Source organism: Panthera leo, chromosome E3 (genome assembly GCF_018350215.1).
Source record: "Panthera leo isolate Ple1 chromosome E3, P.leo_Ple1_pat1.1, whole genome shotgun sequence".
Taxonomy (NCBI): domain Eukaryota; kingdom Metazoa; phylum Chordata; class Mammalia; order Carnivora; family Felidae; genus Panthera; species Panthera leo.
In genome coordinates this window covers 3,396,687-3,408,875 of record NC_056694.1, presented here as the reverse complement: position 1 = coordinate 3,408,875, position 12,189 = coordinate 3,396,687, and the positions used below count along the sequence as shown (strand labels likewise).

At 51.9% G+C, this 12,189-nt stretch overlaps 1 protein-coding gene across 2 annotated transcripts in view; it reads right to left on the bottom strand.

The window, feature by feature from the left end:
- Window positions 1-2,006: 2,006 nt before the first annotated feature.
- Window positions 2,007-12,189, bottom strand: part of SDK1 (sidekick cell adhesion molecule 1) — a 531,480-nt gene continuing 521,297 nt past the window's right edge. For both annotated transcript variants that reach the window (XM_042922245.1, XM_042922246.1), the window contains one exon: window positions 2,007-2,430. In XM_042922245.1, coding sequence (XP_042778179.1) covers window positions 2,179-2,430 — 252 coding nt within the window. In that variant the 3' untranslated portion in view covers window positions 2,007-2,178. The remainder of the gene's footprint in view (window positions 2,431-12,189) is intronic.

Here is a 12,189-nt window from a genome sequence, read left to right as displayed (position 1 = left end):
AAAAGAAAGTACAGGAAATATAATGAACCTGAAAAAAAGCTTCATGTTGTCGCAAAAACCCCAAAGCAAAGAACACACCTCCAACCAAAGGGTCCTCATTCCGAGACGTGACAACACTTTCCCCCACATTTTAAAGCGAAGTCCGTATGGCTTAGAGCTCGAAGTGCACAGAAGGCAGTTTGTCCGTGTTCTCCACCAGGCGTCTGTCTTCCAAGAAGTTCAGCTTGCAGCCTGTCGCCTCGCGCGGGTTCCTGCCCCCTCGCCGGCCGTCCTGGGGCCGAGAGGACGGAGCCGGGCTTGGGGCCCCGAGGTGCGTCCTGTCCGGTGAACTGTTGGGGGTGATTCTCACGCACAAGTGGCTTTGGGCAGAGCATCTAGGATTTTTGGTTTAGAATAATTCTGCCTCCACTCAGAAAAAGAAGGCAGGAAGGAGAGAAGGAAGGGAGGGAAGGAAAAGGAGGGGGGAGAGAGAGAGAGAGAGAGAGAGAAGGAGAGAGAGAGGAACCTTTCCACACCGTCAACTGTTGGAAAACTGAAAAGGGGCTTTTCACCCAACACAAAACTCTCCTTGGCTTCCGGGGGCCACAGGCGGCCGCTGGGAAAGCAGAGGGCCTGACGGAAGCGTAGACGGACTAGAGCCGAGGAGATACCACACGCTCTATATGGGGCCACAGGACCGGCTCCCCTACCGTCAGGGCACTGGCAGGTCACAGGTCACCCCTGCTCCTTGGGGGTGTCGACAGGGTGGCTGTGCATTGTCACGGCCACCCTCCTGCTAGCGAGGTGGGGACGCGGGGCCCTCCAGGAGCTCTGGGCACCCGCTGGTTACACCTGGACCTCGGCTCTGGCCTGGGGGGTTGGCTGCCGGCTCCTCAGTCACCTCGGCCACCTCTTGGAAGAATAATGTGATGGCTGGAGCCACAGGTACACTTCGGGCTCTCGAAATTTCAAAGTAGTTCATGCTATTCTCACGTAGCTAAAAGATGAAAACTAAAGTAGCAAAGGGGGAAAAAATAGTTTCCAGAAAACCTGTTAAGGCTGAAAGCTGGGCTGGGCTGGGGGCAGGGACAGCAGCACTGGCGGTCAAGGCAGTGGGCAGCGGGCGGGACAAGGAGACAAGGAGACAGTGGGGGGGGGCGCGCTCGCGGGAGGCCTGGCGGGGAGGAGGCAATTCGGGGCCCCACTTTCTCAGAGCTGTTTCGCTTTATTTGGAGACACCGACGCTTTCCGTCTTTCTCATGTACAAAGCTAAACAATTAATAAAAAGGCACCTGGAGACAGCAGAGACTCATTCATTTCATGTGACATAGTTTAAAAAAAGATAAAAAGATTTAAAAAATCCTCTGGTTAACAACGCACGCCTCTTACACCACAAGCAATTCTGAAAGCGCCGTCTTGCTCTCTCTGGGTTCGCGGGGTGGGCCGTGTGCTGCTCACGGGAAGGATACGCTCGAGAAGGGAGGGCCCGCGCCCACTCGCAGCCCTGGGGGTGGGTCCCTGCTCTGCGCCGTTGGCTTCAGGCAAAGAAAGGAAGAGAAAAGCCCAGGGGATTTCACCACTGGAACGATGCAAGGTGTGACCGCTGAGCCGTCAGCCGGTCAGAGGACCCCCCCTCGGAATCTCTTGCCCCCTCGCCAGGAACCTGAAAGCCAATTCCTTGCCTACAAACTGCGGAGTGAGAATATTTCAGAGATGGATGGGGTCGGGCCGAGAAGCGCTCAGCCCAGGGCACACGCTTCGCTCCGCAGAGGCCAGGAGCGGGCGGGAGCAGGCTGGTTCTCCGGAGGCACAGGAGGTAGAGAAGAGGAAGGAGCGGCCTGGACGTGGGCGGACATCTCACTTGACCCCCGCTCCTCCCGCCCCCCTCCCCCCGCAGCCTCCCTACTTGGCGTGGGATGGAGACACCCAGGACTGGGGGGGGTCTGGGGTCCCCTCGCCACCGCACCACTGAAATACACCTTCTCGTAAAAAGAAAAGAAAACAAAGAAACCCGCTTCCTGCAGCGATGTTACAAAAAGCCGTTAAAAAAACCTTTCTAATCGAAATCTAGTGTTCACAAGTAGGTAAAATCATCACTTATCAGAATTCTTGTTTGAACAAAAGCTTGAGCTCAGTTACTGGAGTTGATTGTCTTAACAAAAGGAGGCTGGAAGGTGTGCGGAGGCCCCGCCGCGGCCGTCACACGAAGGAGGAGAAGCCGGTGAGCGGAGTCCGGGCGCCGGGGCCCGCGGGCGCGAACACGGCGCTTTGTGTGGTGACCACCGTGTGCAGGTGCGGCCCCGCCTCGCCGCCCGCCACCGCCTCGTACCTGTGCGGGGCGCGCCCGCCCGGGGCTCGCCGCTTCCACGAGTTGTAGTAGGTGGGGTCGCTCATGTAGTGGTTGACGAAGGAGTGCTGGGGGGGCGTGTCCTCAGATTCGGAGTCGGTGCCCTGGGGAGACAGCCAGGCGTGAGCGGGCCTTGGGCGGCAGCAGGTGCCGGGGAGGGGGTGGGCGTGGGGGAGGGCATGAGTGGTCATGGGGGAGGGGGAGGTCAGCCACAGAGGACGGTGGGCATGGGGAGGGGACGGGGTGGCCGTGGGCGAGGGCAGGGGGCGGCCTTGGTGGGGACCCGTGGCCACGGGAGAAGGGCAGCCACAGGGGGAGGGTGGCCACGGGCAGGGGGGCTGAGCTGGAAGCAAGGGGTGGCCAGGCGGCCACACCAGCGATAGGCACCCAAAGTGAGCTGGTTTGTGTCCACGGTGTCCCACCCTCTTCCCTTCTCCCGCCCCCCAGGCCACCCCACACTCCATCCGAGGTACGCCCCCCTCCCCCACCCGAGCTCAGCACCTCCACTGCCCTGCAACAGGGACCACGTGCTGTCCCAGCTGCCCGAGTCTGCGCCTGGCCCCTCAGTGTGTGTGAGCCCGTCCCAGGAGGGGTGTGCACTGCACTTCTGCCCCAGGACAGGTCTACACTTCATCCTCTGACCCAGAAGAGGTCTACACAGCCTCAAGGGGGTGCTCTGTGCCCTCCCAAGGCAGAGCTCCTGCGAGGGGGTGGGGGTAAGAATGGTCCAGGGTCCTCGGCTTGCCCAGGACTACGGTGTAGGCTGCACTAGACCGAAGGGAGCCGGCCCTGAGCACACATGGAGGTGAGGACAGGGTGACCTCTGTGGGATACAAATGTCCGTGTGATGTCACATCCGTGCAGATCTCTGTGGGGAGGCTACCGAGGACAGGGGCCCTAGGGAGCCACGATGTCTACAGCGGCCGTCGACTCCTCCCTCCCCAGGCCCTGAGACCTGACCCCTCCGGCCACACACAAGAGCCAGCCTCGTTGATGGGTGAAGGCCAGGCTGAGGGGGTTTTCTTCCCGTCTTTATAAGAAAATAAATCAGCAGTTTCCACTGAGAACATTTAGTCCACATAGTTTCTATGTTCACGTTCTTAAAACAAAACCCTGTTTTGTGGTTTGGGGACTGACGTGAAGTCACTGAGGTGCCATTAACAGAGACAGTGAAGACCATTTTCCCAAGAGGGTGGAGGCTCCCACCTTCCTGCCCCAGAGGAACTTCGAGTACCCCGGGGGGCCCTGCCGCCTGCCCACAGGCTGGCTGGGTCGGCTGCTGGGCCCCACACGAGACACGCCCCCCACCCCCCGCTTTTGAAAACACAGCGGGTTCCTCCCTGCACCACCGGGGACCTCGCAGAGGCCACTGACGCCTTGAAAACGCCAAATATGGGTCTACAGACATGCAGCCATCTAGTCTTTCAAGTTCAAGGCCAGGGCGGGAGCCTGCGGTTGGATAAAGCCTCTCCATTCCAAGGTGCCCTGCCTGGGCTCCGTCCCTGACATGGCCACACCCGCCCTTTTTTCTCTCTCCAGGAGGGTCTCAGGAGGCCCGGCTGGTATGAAGGTGTGGGACACCTCCAAATGCTGTCTCAGAATCAGCAGGGAAGTTTGGGGAGAGCACAGATTACTGGGTATGCTTCCTGACGGAGCGGGCCTGGGCTAGGGCTGGGGATTGTGTGTTTCTCAGAAGCTCTGGGAGGATTCCCATCAGTGGCCAGGCTGGAGTGAGGGCAGGACTCATTCGATGTGTCGGCTGTGTTGAGACTGAGGGAAGGCAGAGGGTCCCTTGGTGCTCTGTCACTGTCCCTCATCTGATGGGGAGCGAACGGCCCACGTCACGCTCCATCTGGGGACTGTGTCCTGTCAGCCGGTGAGAGCAGGTGGCACCTAGGCTGTGCAGAAGCCCCTTGTGGACATGGGGGGAGCCGGACTCCCAGGAGTTTCCAGACACCGACTCGAAAATCGGGCTCTCACTGGAACATTTACAGGAAAGTAATGGTAAGTCACAGATTTGGGACTTCTTGGGACCTGTGCGTTATGGCACAATCAGCTGTCGGCAGCTAAACACCTCTGTGGTTCCTCTGCTTTGTACGGAGTCAGAGCTCACATAAATGCAGGTCTGATGACTGTCCTCTCGCGACACAGCCCAAGATGCAGGGAACATTAGTTCCTCCATCACTGAGTGGTGAGGGTGACAACAGACCACAGACCTAAGAGCAGCTTCTTCTTAGTAGACGCGACTACATACAGATTAACCCCTGCAGAGTCCCTGAAACCGCATGGTGCCTTTTGTTCCTATTTTATGGATGAAGAAAGAAGCTCAGAGAGACGGGCCAGTTGCCCAGCATCCCAGGCGAGGTGGCAGCCGCAGGGGAGCCTTGCAGCCCTGGGGCCCCTGCTGGTGCGGAACCGGTTCTCTGCTCCGGGGTCTCCTTCGTGTCTGCTGACCCGACTCACAAACCCCCGCTCATGATTCCAAAACCCTCCGTGCTCTGAAAATCAAAAGCGGTTTTTCTAGCTCACCTGGTGGCAAAGCCTGACCTACGTGGAGCTACTTTGGCAGCTATGAGCCTGAGCTGAACTGACGTGCAACTATTTAGTGTGGATACTCGCAGATTCTGCTGCAGAAATGCTAACGTGCTCGTAACGTAACGTGCCCTGCAGGGGATGCTACGTAACACACGATGTATATATCCCACCCCTGAGAAACGCCGAATTCTTAAACATATCTGGCCTGGAGGGCTGCAGGTGAAGAGACACGGCACGTGTACTTCTGGCGGCTAAGGTTCATCCTTCGTCTGTTTTCCAGACGCCTCGAGGGGCTCCTGAGGCAAAGCTCTGTGTAAACCGAGACAGGCAGGAACGACAACAAGGGTCACCTGAAGGAAGCTGGCGGGATCCGTTATCGGTCCCTGAGTTGGGTCTGTCCCTTCTGCAGACACCATATCTTGGTTCCAAATTCCTGACTTAGGAGAAAAGAGCTCGTTCTGAGCTATGTCGGGGGTGTCGTCCTCTCGACAAAGTCACAGAACACTCAGGATTGAGGCTTCACGCACCGGGGTCAGAGGTCGTGGTCATCTGACGAGTGAATGTAAGATTCAAGGTTTTCTCCCTCTTCACCCTGTACCCTGCGGTGCTCGGGCCGCCCCGTCCCCCCTCCCCCGGCTGTGCGTGAGGAAAAACGTGAGCAAGGGCACTAGGTTCAGTCTCCTTGCTTTGTGTCTGACACTGGCCAGGGACAGGGCGGGGCCAGACCTAGCGCCGTATCACAGCCAAAGGAGGGCAGAAATGAAGAAAGCCTTTCTAGTAACACTTTGGGACACCTTTGAGCACAGCCGTATGAAAGGTTAGAAGGACACTTTATGTGCTCGGTCTTCCGTCAGGTCTCCGCGTTGGGGGACATCACCACACGCAGAAGTCACCCGTGCTGGCGGTTCCACTTTGGCAGACCTGTCGGGCACCCAGGTGGTGACCCTTCGGGCACCTCTCCCTCTTCTTGCCACCCCTGTCCGCCCCTCCTCCTGCAGCTGTTTGGGGCGTCGAGAAGCCGGGCTCCCAGTGGCCAAGTGGCACTGGGTGGGAGGGGGAGGGGTGGCAGTCTGGTCTAGAAGGCACTCCCGAGTTCTTGCAGGAGGCAGCCTTTCTATGGGCACGTCCAACCTTGCTCAGGTATGAATGCCTCCCGTGTCCCACCCCGGCGTGCTCACACGGTTTCACTGGACATGTGTTCAGCTGTTACATCATTCTGTATTTTCCCAGCCACGGACCTAAAGGTCCTATAGCATGTAGAGAGGGCTCGGTGACATGCGGGTGCTAAGAAGAGGCCCGGGGGGGCTGTCTGGCTCACAGTGATGTCCCAGGTCTGGGCTTGGACCTTCCCGAAGGAACCTCAGGAAGTGAGCCTTCTCTGCCTTTCCTTGTCACATGGGCTGAATGGCTCCTCCCCGCCTTAAACAGTGATTGGCTAGTGGGTATACATGTGACTTAACCTGAGCCAATCAGAATCCTCTCTGGGACTCTTTGTGCTGCACAGGAAGAGCCCCGCCCTTTAGGTGGCTACGAGCCCTGAGCGGGCAGGGCCCACAAACCCAGCCAAGAGCTGCTGGGAGAGGTTAAGACCATCCTGCAGAGAGACAGGAAAGGCAGGTGCCCAAGAGCGGACGGTCACATGACACACAGGCCAGGCTTCTTGGAGCCTGCTCAGCCGTCCCCATTACCTCCACCAGAGAGCAGTGACTTAAATGTCATCCTCCCCCCTGCTGCCTGCTCTGTTTATTGTTTATATGACATTATTATTTTTTAATGGGGATGTATCTTAGTGAGTTACAATTACTGACGAAAAGGCAATGCTGCAGGGTCTCCTATTTTTTTTTTTTAAGTTTCCTGTGTGATCCGAAGTAGCGATGTGTGTTGGTTTCCCCGGAAACCACAGAAGGACAGCAGGTGATTGGATGTGGTGGCAGTTTCTAAAGGTGCACAGATGCCTGGCAAGAAGCTAAGAAAGATAATCTCAGCACTCTTGGTGTTATATTTTCAAGATGAAAGAGTCAAATAATATTAGGGAATTAATTAGGTACGGGGGGGTTGGTCTAGGTTGGAGCGGGAGAGATTTTGAGAACTGTTTCTTGGGGTCTTGAAAACAATTTTTATAATGCGACTTGAACAGCAGTCCTGCGTGAAAGACAAAGCCTCTCATCCCTAACCAGAGAAAGACAAAGGGCCACGGCTCATGCCATGAGACACTGACGGCCTAAGTCACAGTGGCTCTCATCAGGTTCTTGTGCTCCCATGATCCCATTCACAGAATTTCCACTTCAAGCACTGTTTCTGAAAATGGTTAAAAACATCCTGGGGAGAAAAGGACGGCATCGCTGTTTTTGTGGTGAAATATTAGCTTCGCAGAAGACCTCTTCCAGCAAAGATCGCATAGGGTTTCTGTCTCCTTACTTCCCCGGGCTCTGGAGAGGAGAGGGGGCCGGGAGGAAGGGCATTACCCTCCTCACTCCTGAGCCACATTGCATCAAACCGTTGACTAAGTCCAGGGCCAAGAACGTGTCTTACTTTCCACTCCTGACATCTCAGTGTACAATGTTTTTAAACCCAGACGCTGCCTCTGGTAGGGAGGATCAGTATCTGAAATCTGAATGCACGGGGCTCCTGGGGGGCTCAGTCGGTTAAGCATCCGACTTCCGCTCAGGTCACGATCTCACGGTTCATGGGTTCAAGCCCCGCGTCGGGCTCTGCGCTGACAGCTCAGAGCCCGGAACTTGCTTTGGATTCTGTGTCTCCCTCTCTCTGTCCCTCCCCAGCTCATTCTCTCTCTGTCTCTGTCAAAAATAAATAAACTTAAAAACAAAAACTGAAATCTAAACGCAAGTGCAAGTCACTTATTAGGTGGTCCTCTTTGAAACAGGTGCTAAGCGTATGTTCTGCTGCCCCACCCTGGGTCTCTTCTCTCTGGGACCCTTGCTCATCTCTCTGAGGGCTCTGTCTGCAGTTCGGTAATTTGCCTCTATTCCTGCGAACTTGGGGTTAAGGGGCCAGGCCAGAAATCATCACCATCTTTAGGAACCTTGGCCCATGCTTCTCCCCTCTGAATATCAGAACCATCCACTACAAAGGCAAAAGGTGCTTCCAGAATGGCCGGTGAGGAGCCAGCAGATTGCCTTCCAAGAGAGACAATGATTTAACTGGAGACAGTTATTTTATAAACAGGCCTCTAAAGTCGCTGGGAATCGTGGCCGGGACAGAGAGCAAATGGAGGAAAATTTACTCCACCAAGAACAGCAAGAGTCTGAGGCACTCGAGCCGTGACCTGCATCACCCCCCGCCTCTGACCCCCAGCTCCTTGTGACAGCAGCTCGGCAGGTATGGTCGAGAGAACCGGGTTCCCTTCCCTCACCCTGTCTTTACCCCTAGGCCGGACGGTCTATGCCACTTGTGGCAGGTTGGGAAAACTGAGCCCCAACGGCCCCTGCCTCAGCTAGCTTGTAGGGAAGAAGTTTTATACCAGAGGGGCAAGCCCAGAAGATCGGGGACTGTCGTCTCCACCCAGTGCCCTACCTGCACGGCAGGTGTGTCCCTATGGGCGAAGAGGGCCACTGTCCCCACCCCCAGCTTTGGTGCTGTGACACAGAAGTCCTGCACAGTGGGGAGAGGCAGTCCATTAGAACAGAGAGATCCCGACTCTCCTAAAGGGAATGGCTTTGTTTGGAACAAAGCAGGCCTGAGGGCACTGCCGAAAACAGTGGAATCCTTCCGCATAAGAAATTAAGAGGAAGCTGGTAGTTCTGTGATTGTAACAAGTGAAGCAATAAACCAGCCAGAAGTTTAACAGAGAGAACCACGGACAGAGACAGCTAAGGAGAGCCTCCTTGGGGTCAGAGCAAAATTCAGATTGATAACATCCTGCTACTGCAGGAGGGCTGCCCCTTAACTGGAGCAAAGCTATAGCGTAATATATAGCCCAGGGCATCGTGAAAAATAATCGAGCTAGCAAGTGGTAAAGGTTAAGAGCTGGGTGTGATACCAATACCAACAGACCATCCAGAATCTTAATAGGGGGTGAGAAAAAGAGACAAAGAGAGCCTGGCTGGGACCATCGTCATCCCTGGTATTCAGGGGTCCTGAATGTGTTCCTAAGACTGCACTTCTCAGGAGCGTGGCATAAGAGAATCCACCCCTGGGGGAGACAGTCTTCCACGGAACTAGTCCAGCCAGCCCACTAAACACGCAAACAACGAGAATGATCCTCGGGGTAGAGGATATCAGTATTCACAGTTGGCACAATACATTAACAAAAATAAACCAGTTTCAGAAAAACAGGACAGTGTGTTCCACACCTGCAGCAAAAAGCAGGCAGTGTCTGAGGAGACTTGAGTGTTGGCAAACAAAGATTTTGAAAGCAGCTATTACAATCTAGTCACAGAACTAAAGGAAGCTAAGTTTAAAGAATGGAAGATGATAATACTGTGCCAAGTAGAACATATCAATAGAGAAATTATTTTAAAAGAACCAAATAAGAAGTTTTGGCATTGAAAAATACAATGGCCAAAATAAACAATTCATTGGAGGCGCCCGACGGTACGCTGGGTCTGGCAGAACAAAGAGTCAGGCCACGGGGACGTATCAACAGAGATTATGCAATCTGGAAAACAGAAGAAAAAGCATGAACACACATGAAGAAGAAGAACAATAATGAAAGAAAAGAGCACCTGATATATGCAGGACAATGCTGAGCACACCCACACACGAGATGGTCATGAGAGCACCAGGACGAGAGCAGAAAGACAGAAGAAGAAAACACAGGGGAAGAAATGGCTTACGACTTCCCAGATTTGCTCAGAAGCATTCATTTACACGCAGAAAATCTCCATAAACACCAAGTAAGTCCACACCCAGACACCTCACCGTCAAAAATACAAAGAAATTCTTCAAATCATGGACAAGGGAACTCAAATAATGGTAAGAGTTGGCTTCTGATCAGAAAAGAAAAAGATGGGGGACAGAAGGCAATGGGGAAGTGTATTCAAAGTGTTGAATAAAAACTGCTAACCAAGGATCTTCTATTCAGCAGAACTGCTTTCAAAAATGAAGGTGAAATAAAGGCATCCCTAGGTAAGCAGAGGCAGGAAAATTCATCACTATCCAACCTGCCTTACAAGAGATACTACAGGAAGACTGTCAGGTTGAAAGCAGGTGACATAAGCAGAAATGTAAAAGAAAAGGCAATGACCAAGATGATCACACATGGGTAATTACGAAAGATAGCATCTTCTCTTACCTAAATTAAAAAGCAATTGCATACAATGATATGTATATAATTGTATTGTTGGGCCTATGATGTACAGAAATGTGACATATTTTTTTATTAAATTTTTTTTAATGTTTATTTATTTTTGAGACAGAGTGTGAGTGGGGGACGGGCAGAGAGAGAGAGGAAGATAGGGAATCGTACACAGTCTCCAGGCTCCGAGTTGTCAGGACAGAGCCCGACCTGGGACTTGAACTCATGAACGGCGAGATCACGACCTGAGCCGAAGTCAGGCGCTTAACTGACTGAGCCACACAGATGCCTCAGAAATGTGACATATTTAACAAACAGAACAAAGGAAGCAGCTGAGTGAAGAAATGACGCCCAATGGTAACTTGAATCTGCTGGAAGAAATGAACAAATAGTATACAAGAAGGGTAAAATGGTAAACTCCAGATATATATTTGCTCTCCTTTCTCATCTCGACTTCCTTAAAAGATGTAGAGTTCTGTAAAGTAGTAACTATAAAAATGCATCCTTGAGTTCGTAACATTATGGATTTACAAACATCATGTATAATAATAAATGACAGCACAGAAAGGGAGGAGGCCAGAGAGCTATATAGGAATAAAGTTTTTATACATCACTGAGATTTAGCATAAATCTTAAGTAAATGTTGATACTAGAGCAATCACTAACAAAAATAACTGAAAAAATAGAGTAAAAGCAAAAACAAGAGAATTAAAGTGGTACACTGGAAAACTTTCACTTAAAAAAGAAGAAAGTAAGCAGGAAAGAAAGAGGAATAAAGACATGAGACATATAAAAGACAAATATCAAAACAGCAGATGTAAAGTCTACCTTAGCGGTCATTATATTAAATGTGAATGGATTAAACAATCTATTCAAAAGGCAGAGATTGGCCGAAAGAAAAACCACTCCAGTTCTATGCTACCTTTAAGAGATACATTCTAGATTCAAAGATACAAATAGGTTGAAAGTACAAGAGTGGAAATAACATACTATGGAAATAACATACAATGACCAAAAGAGACCTGGGGTGGCTGACTAGTATCAGACAAAATAATCATGAAGGCAAAATTGTTACTAGGGACAAAAAGGGCCATGCTATTCTGATGAAGGGGCCAATCCATCTACAAGACGGAACTATTATAAACATACATCTAAAACAGAGCCCCTGAAACACACGAAATTAAACTGGCTGAATTGGAGCGAGAAATCGAGAGTTCAACAATAGTAGTTGGAGACTTGAGTACATGAATGGACGGCAGAAGATCAGGAATCCAGGTGACTGCCACAACACTGTAAATCAGCCAGCCCTAACAGACACATCCAGACCATTCCACACAACTGCAGAATAACACTTTCTTTTTTCAAGTGGATATGGAACATTGTTCTGGCACAGACCACGAAACAAGACTCAATAAATTTAAAAGGATTGAAAATATACAAAGCATGTTCCCAGACCACAATGGAATAAAATTAAAAAAAAAATCAATAACAGAAGGTTATTTGGGAAAGTCACAAATATGAGAAAATTAAAAAGACACTCCTAAATAACCAACGTTCCAAATGAGTGAATTGTGTGGTATGTGAATTATATCTCAATCAGGCTGTTTAATAAATGCGGTTCACAGCAAACTCTCCCATCTGAGCTGGTGCTTCCAAGATGACGGAAGTCCCCAGGTCCCTCTGTTGGGACCCTGTGAATATCTGGTGCTTACACATCTCCCAAATCCATAAGGTTCACAGATAGGACCCAGCAAGATTAGAAAGCTAATAACTCTAGAAAAAAGATGGGCCTCACTGTGTCTACCCGAGGACCCAGGAGCAGACAGGACACCGGCACAGGGGTTCTCGGTGGACTCCATGGGACCTCAGCTAGAGATGACCGTCAGAGCTTCCTGGGGGCCTGGACCCCAGATCCTAGGAGAAATTCTGCATGTACATAGAGCGTCCACACCTCTCGTCAACTTCCTGATAGAGCCCTTGACCCAAAAAGCATTAGGAACCATGAGAGGCATCTGTGGGAATTATAAAAGGAATCCCTTCCTCCTGGCACAGGGCTTGCCAAGAGGAAGGC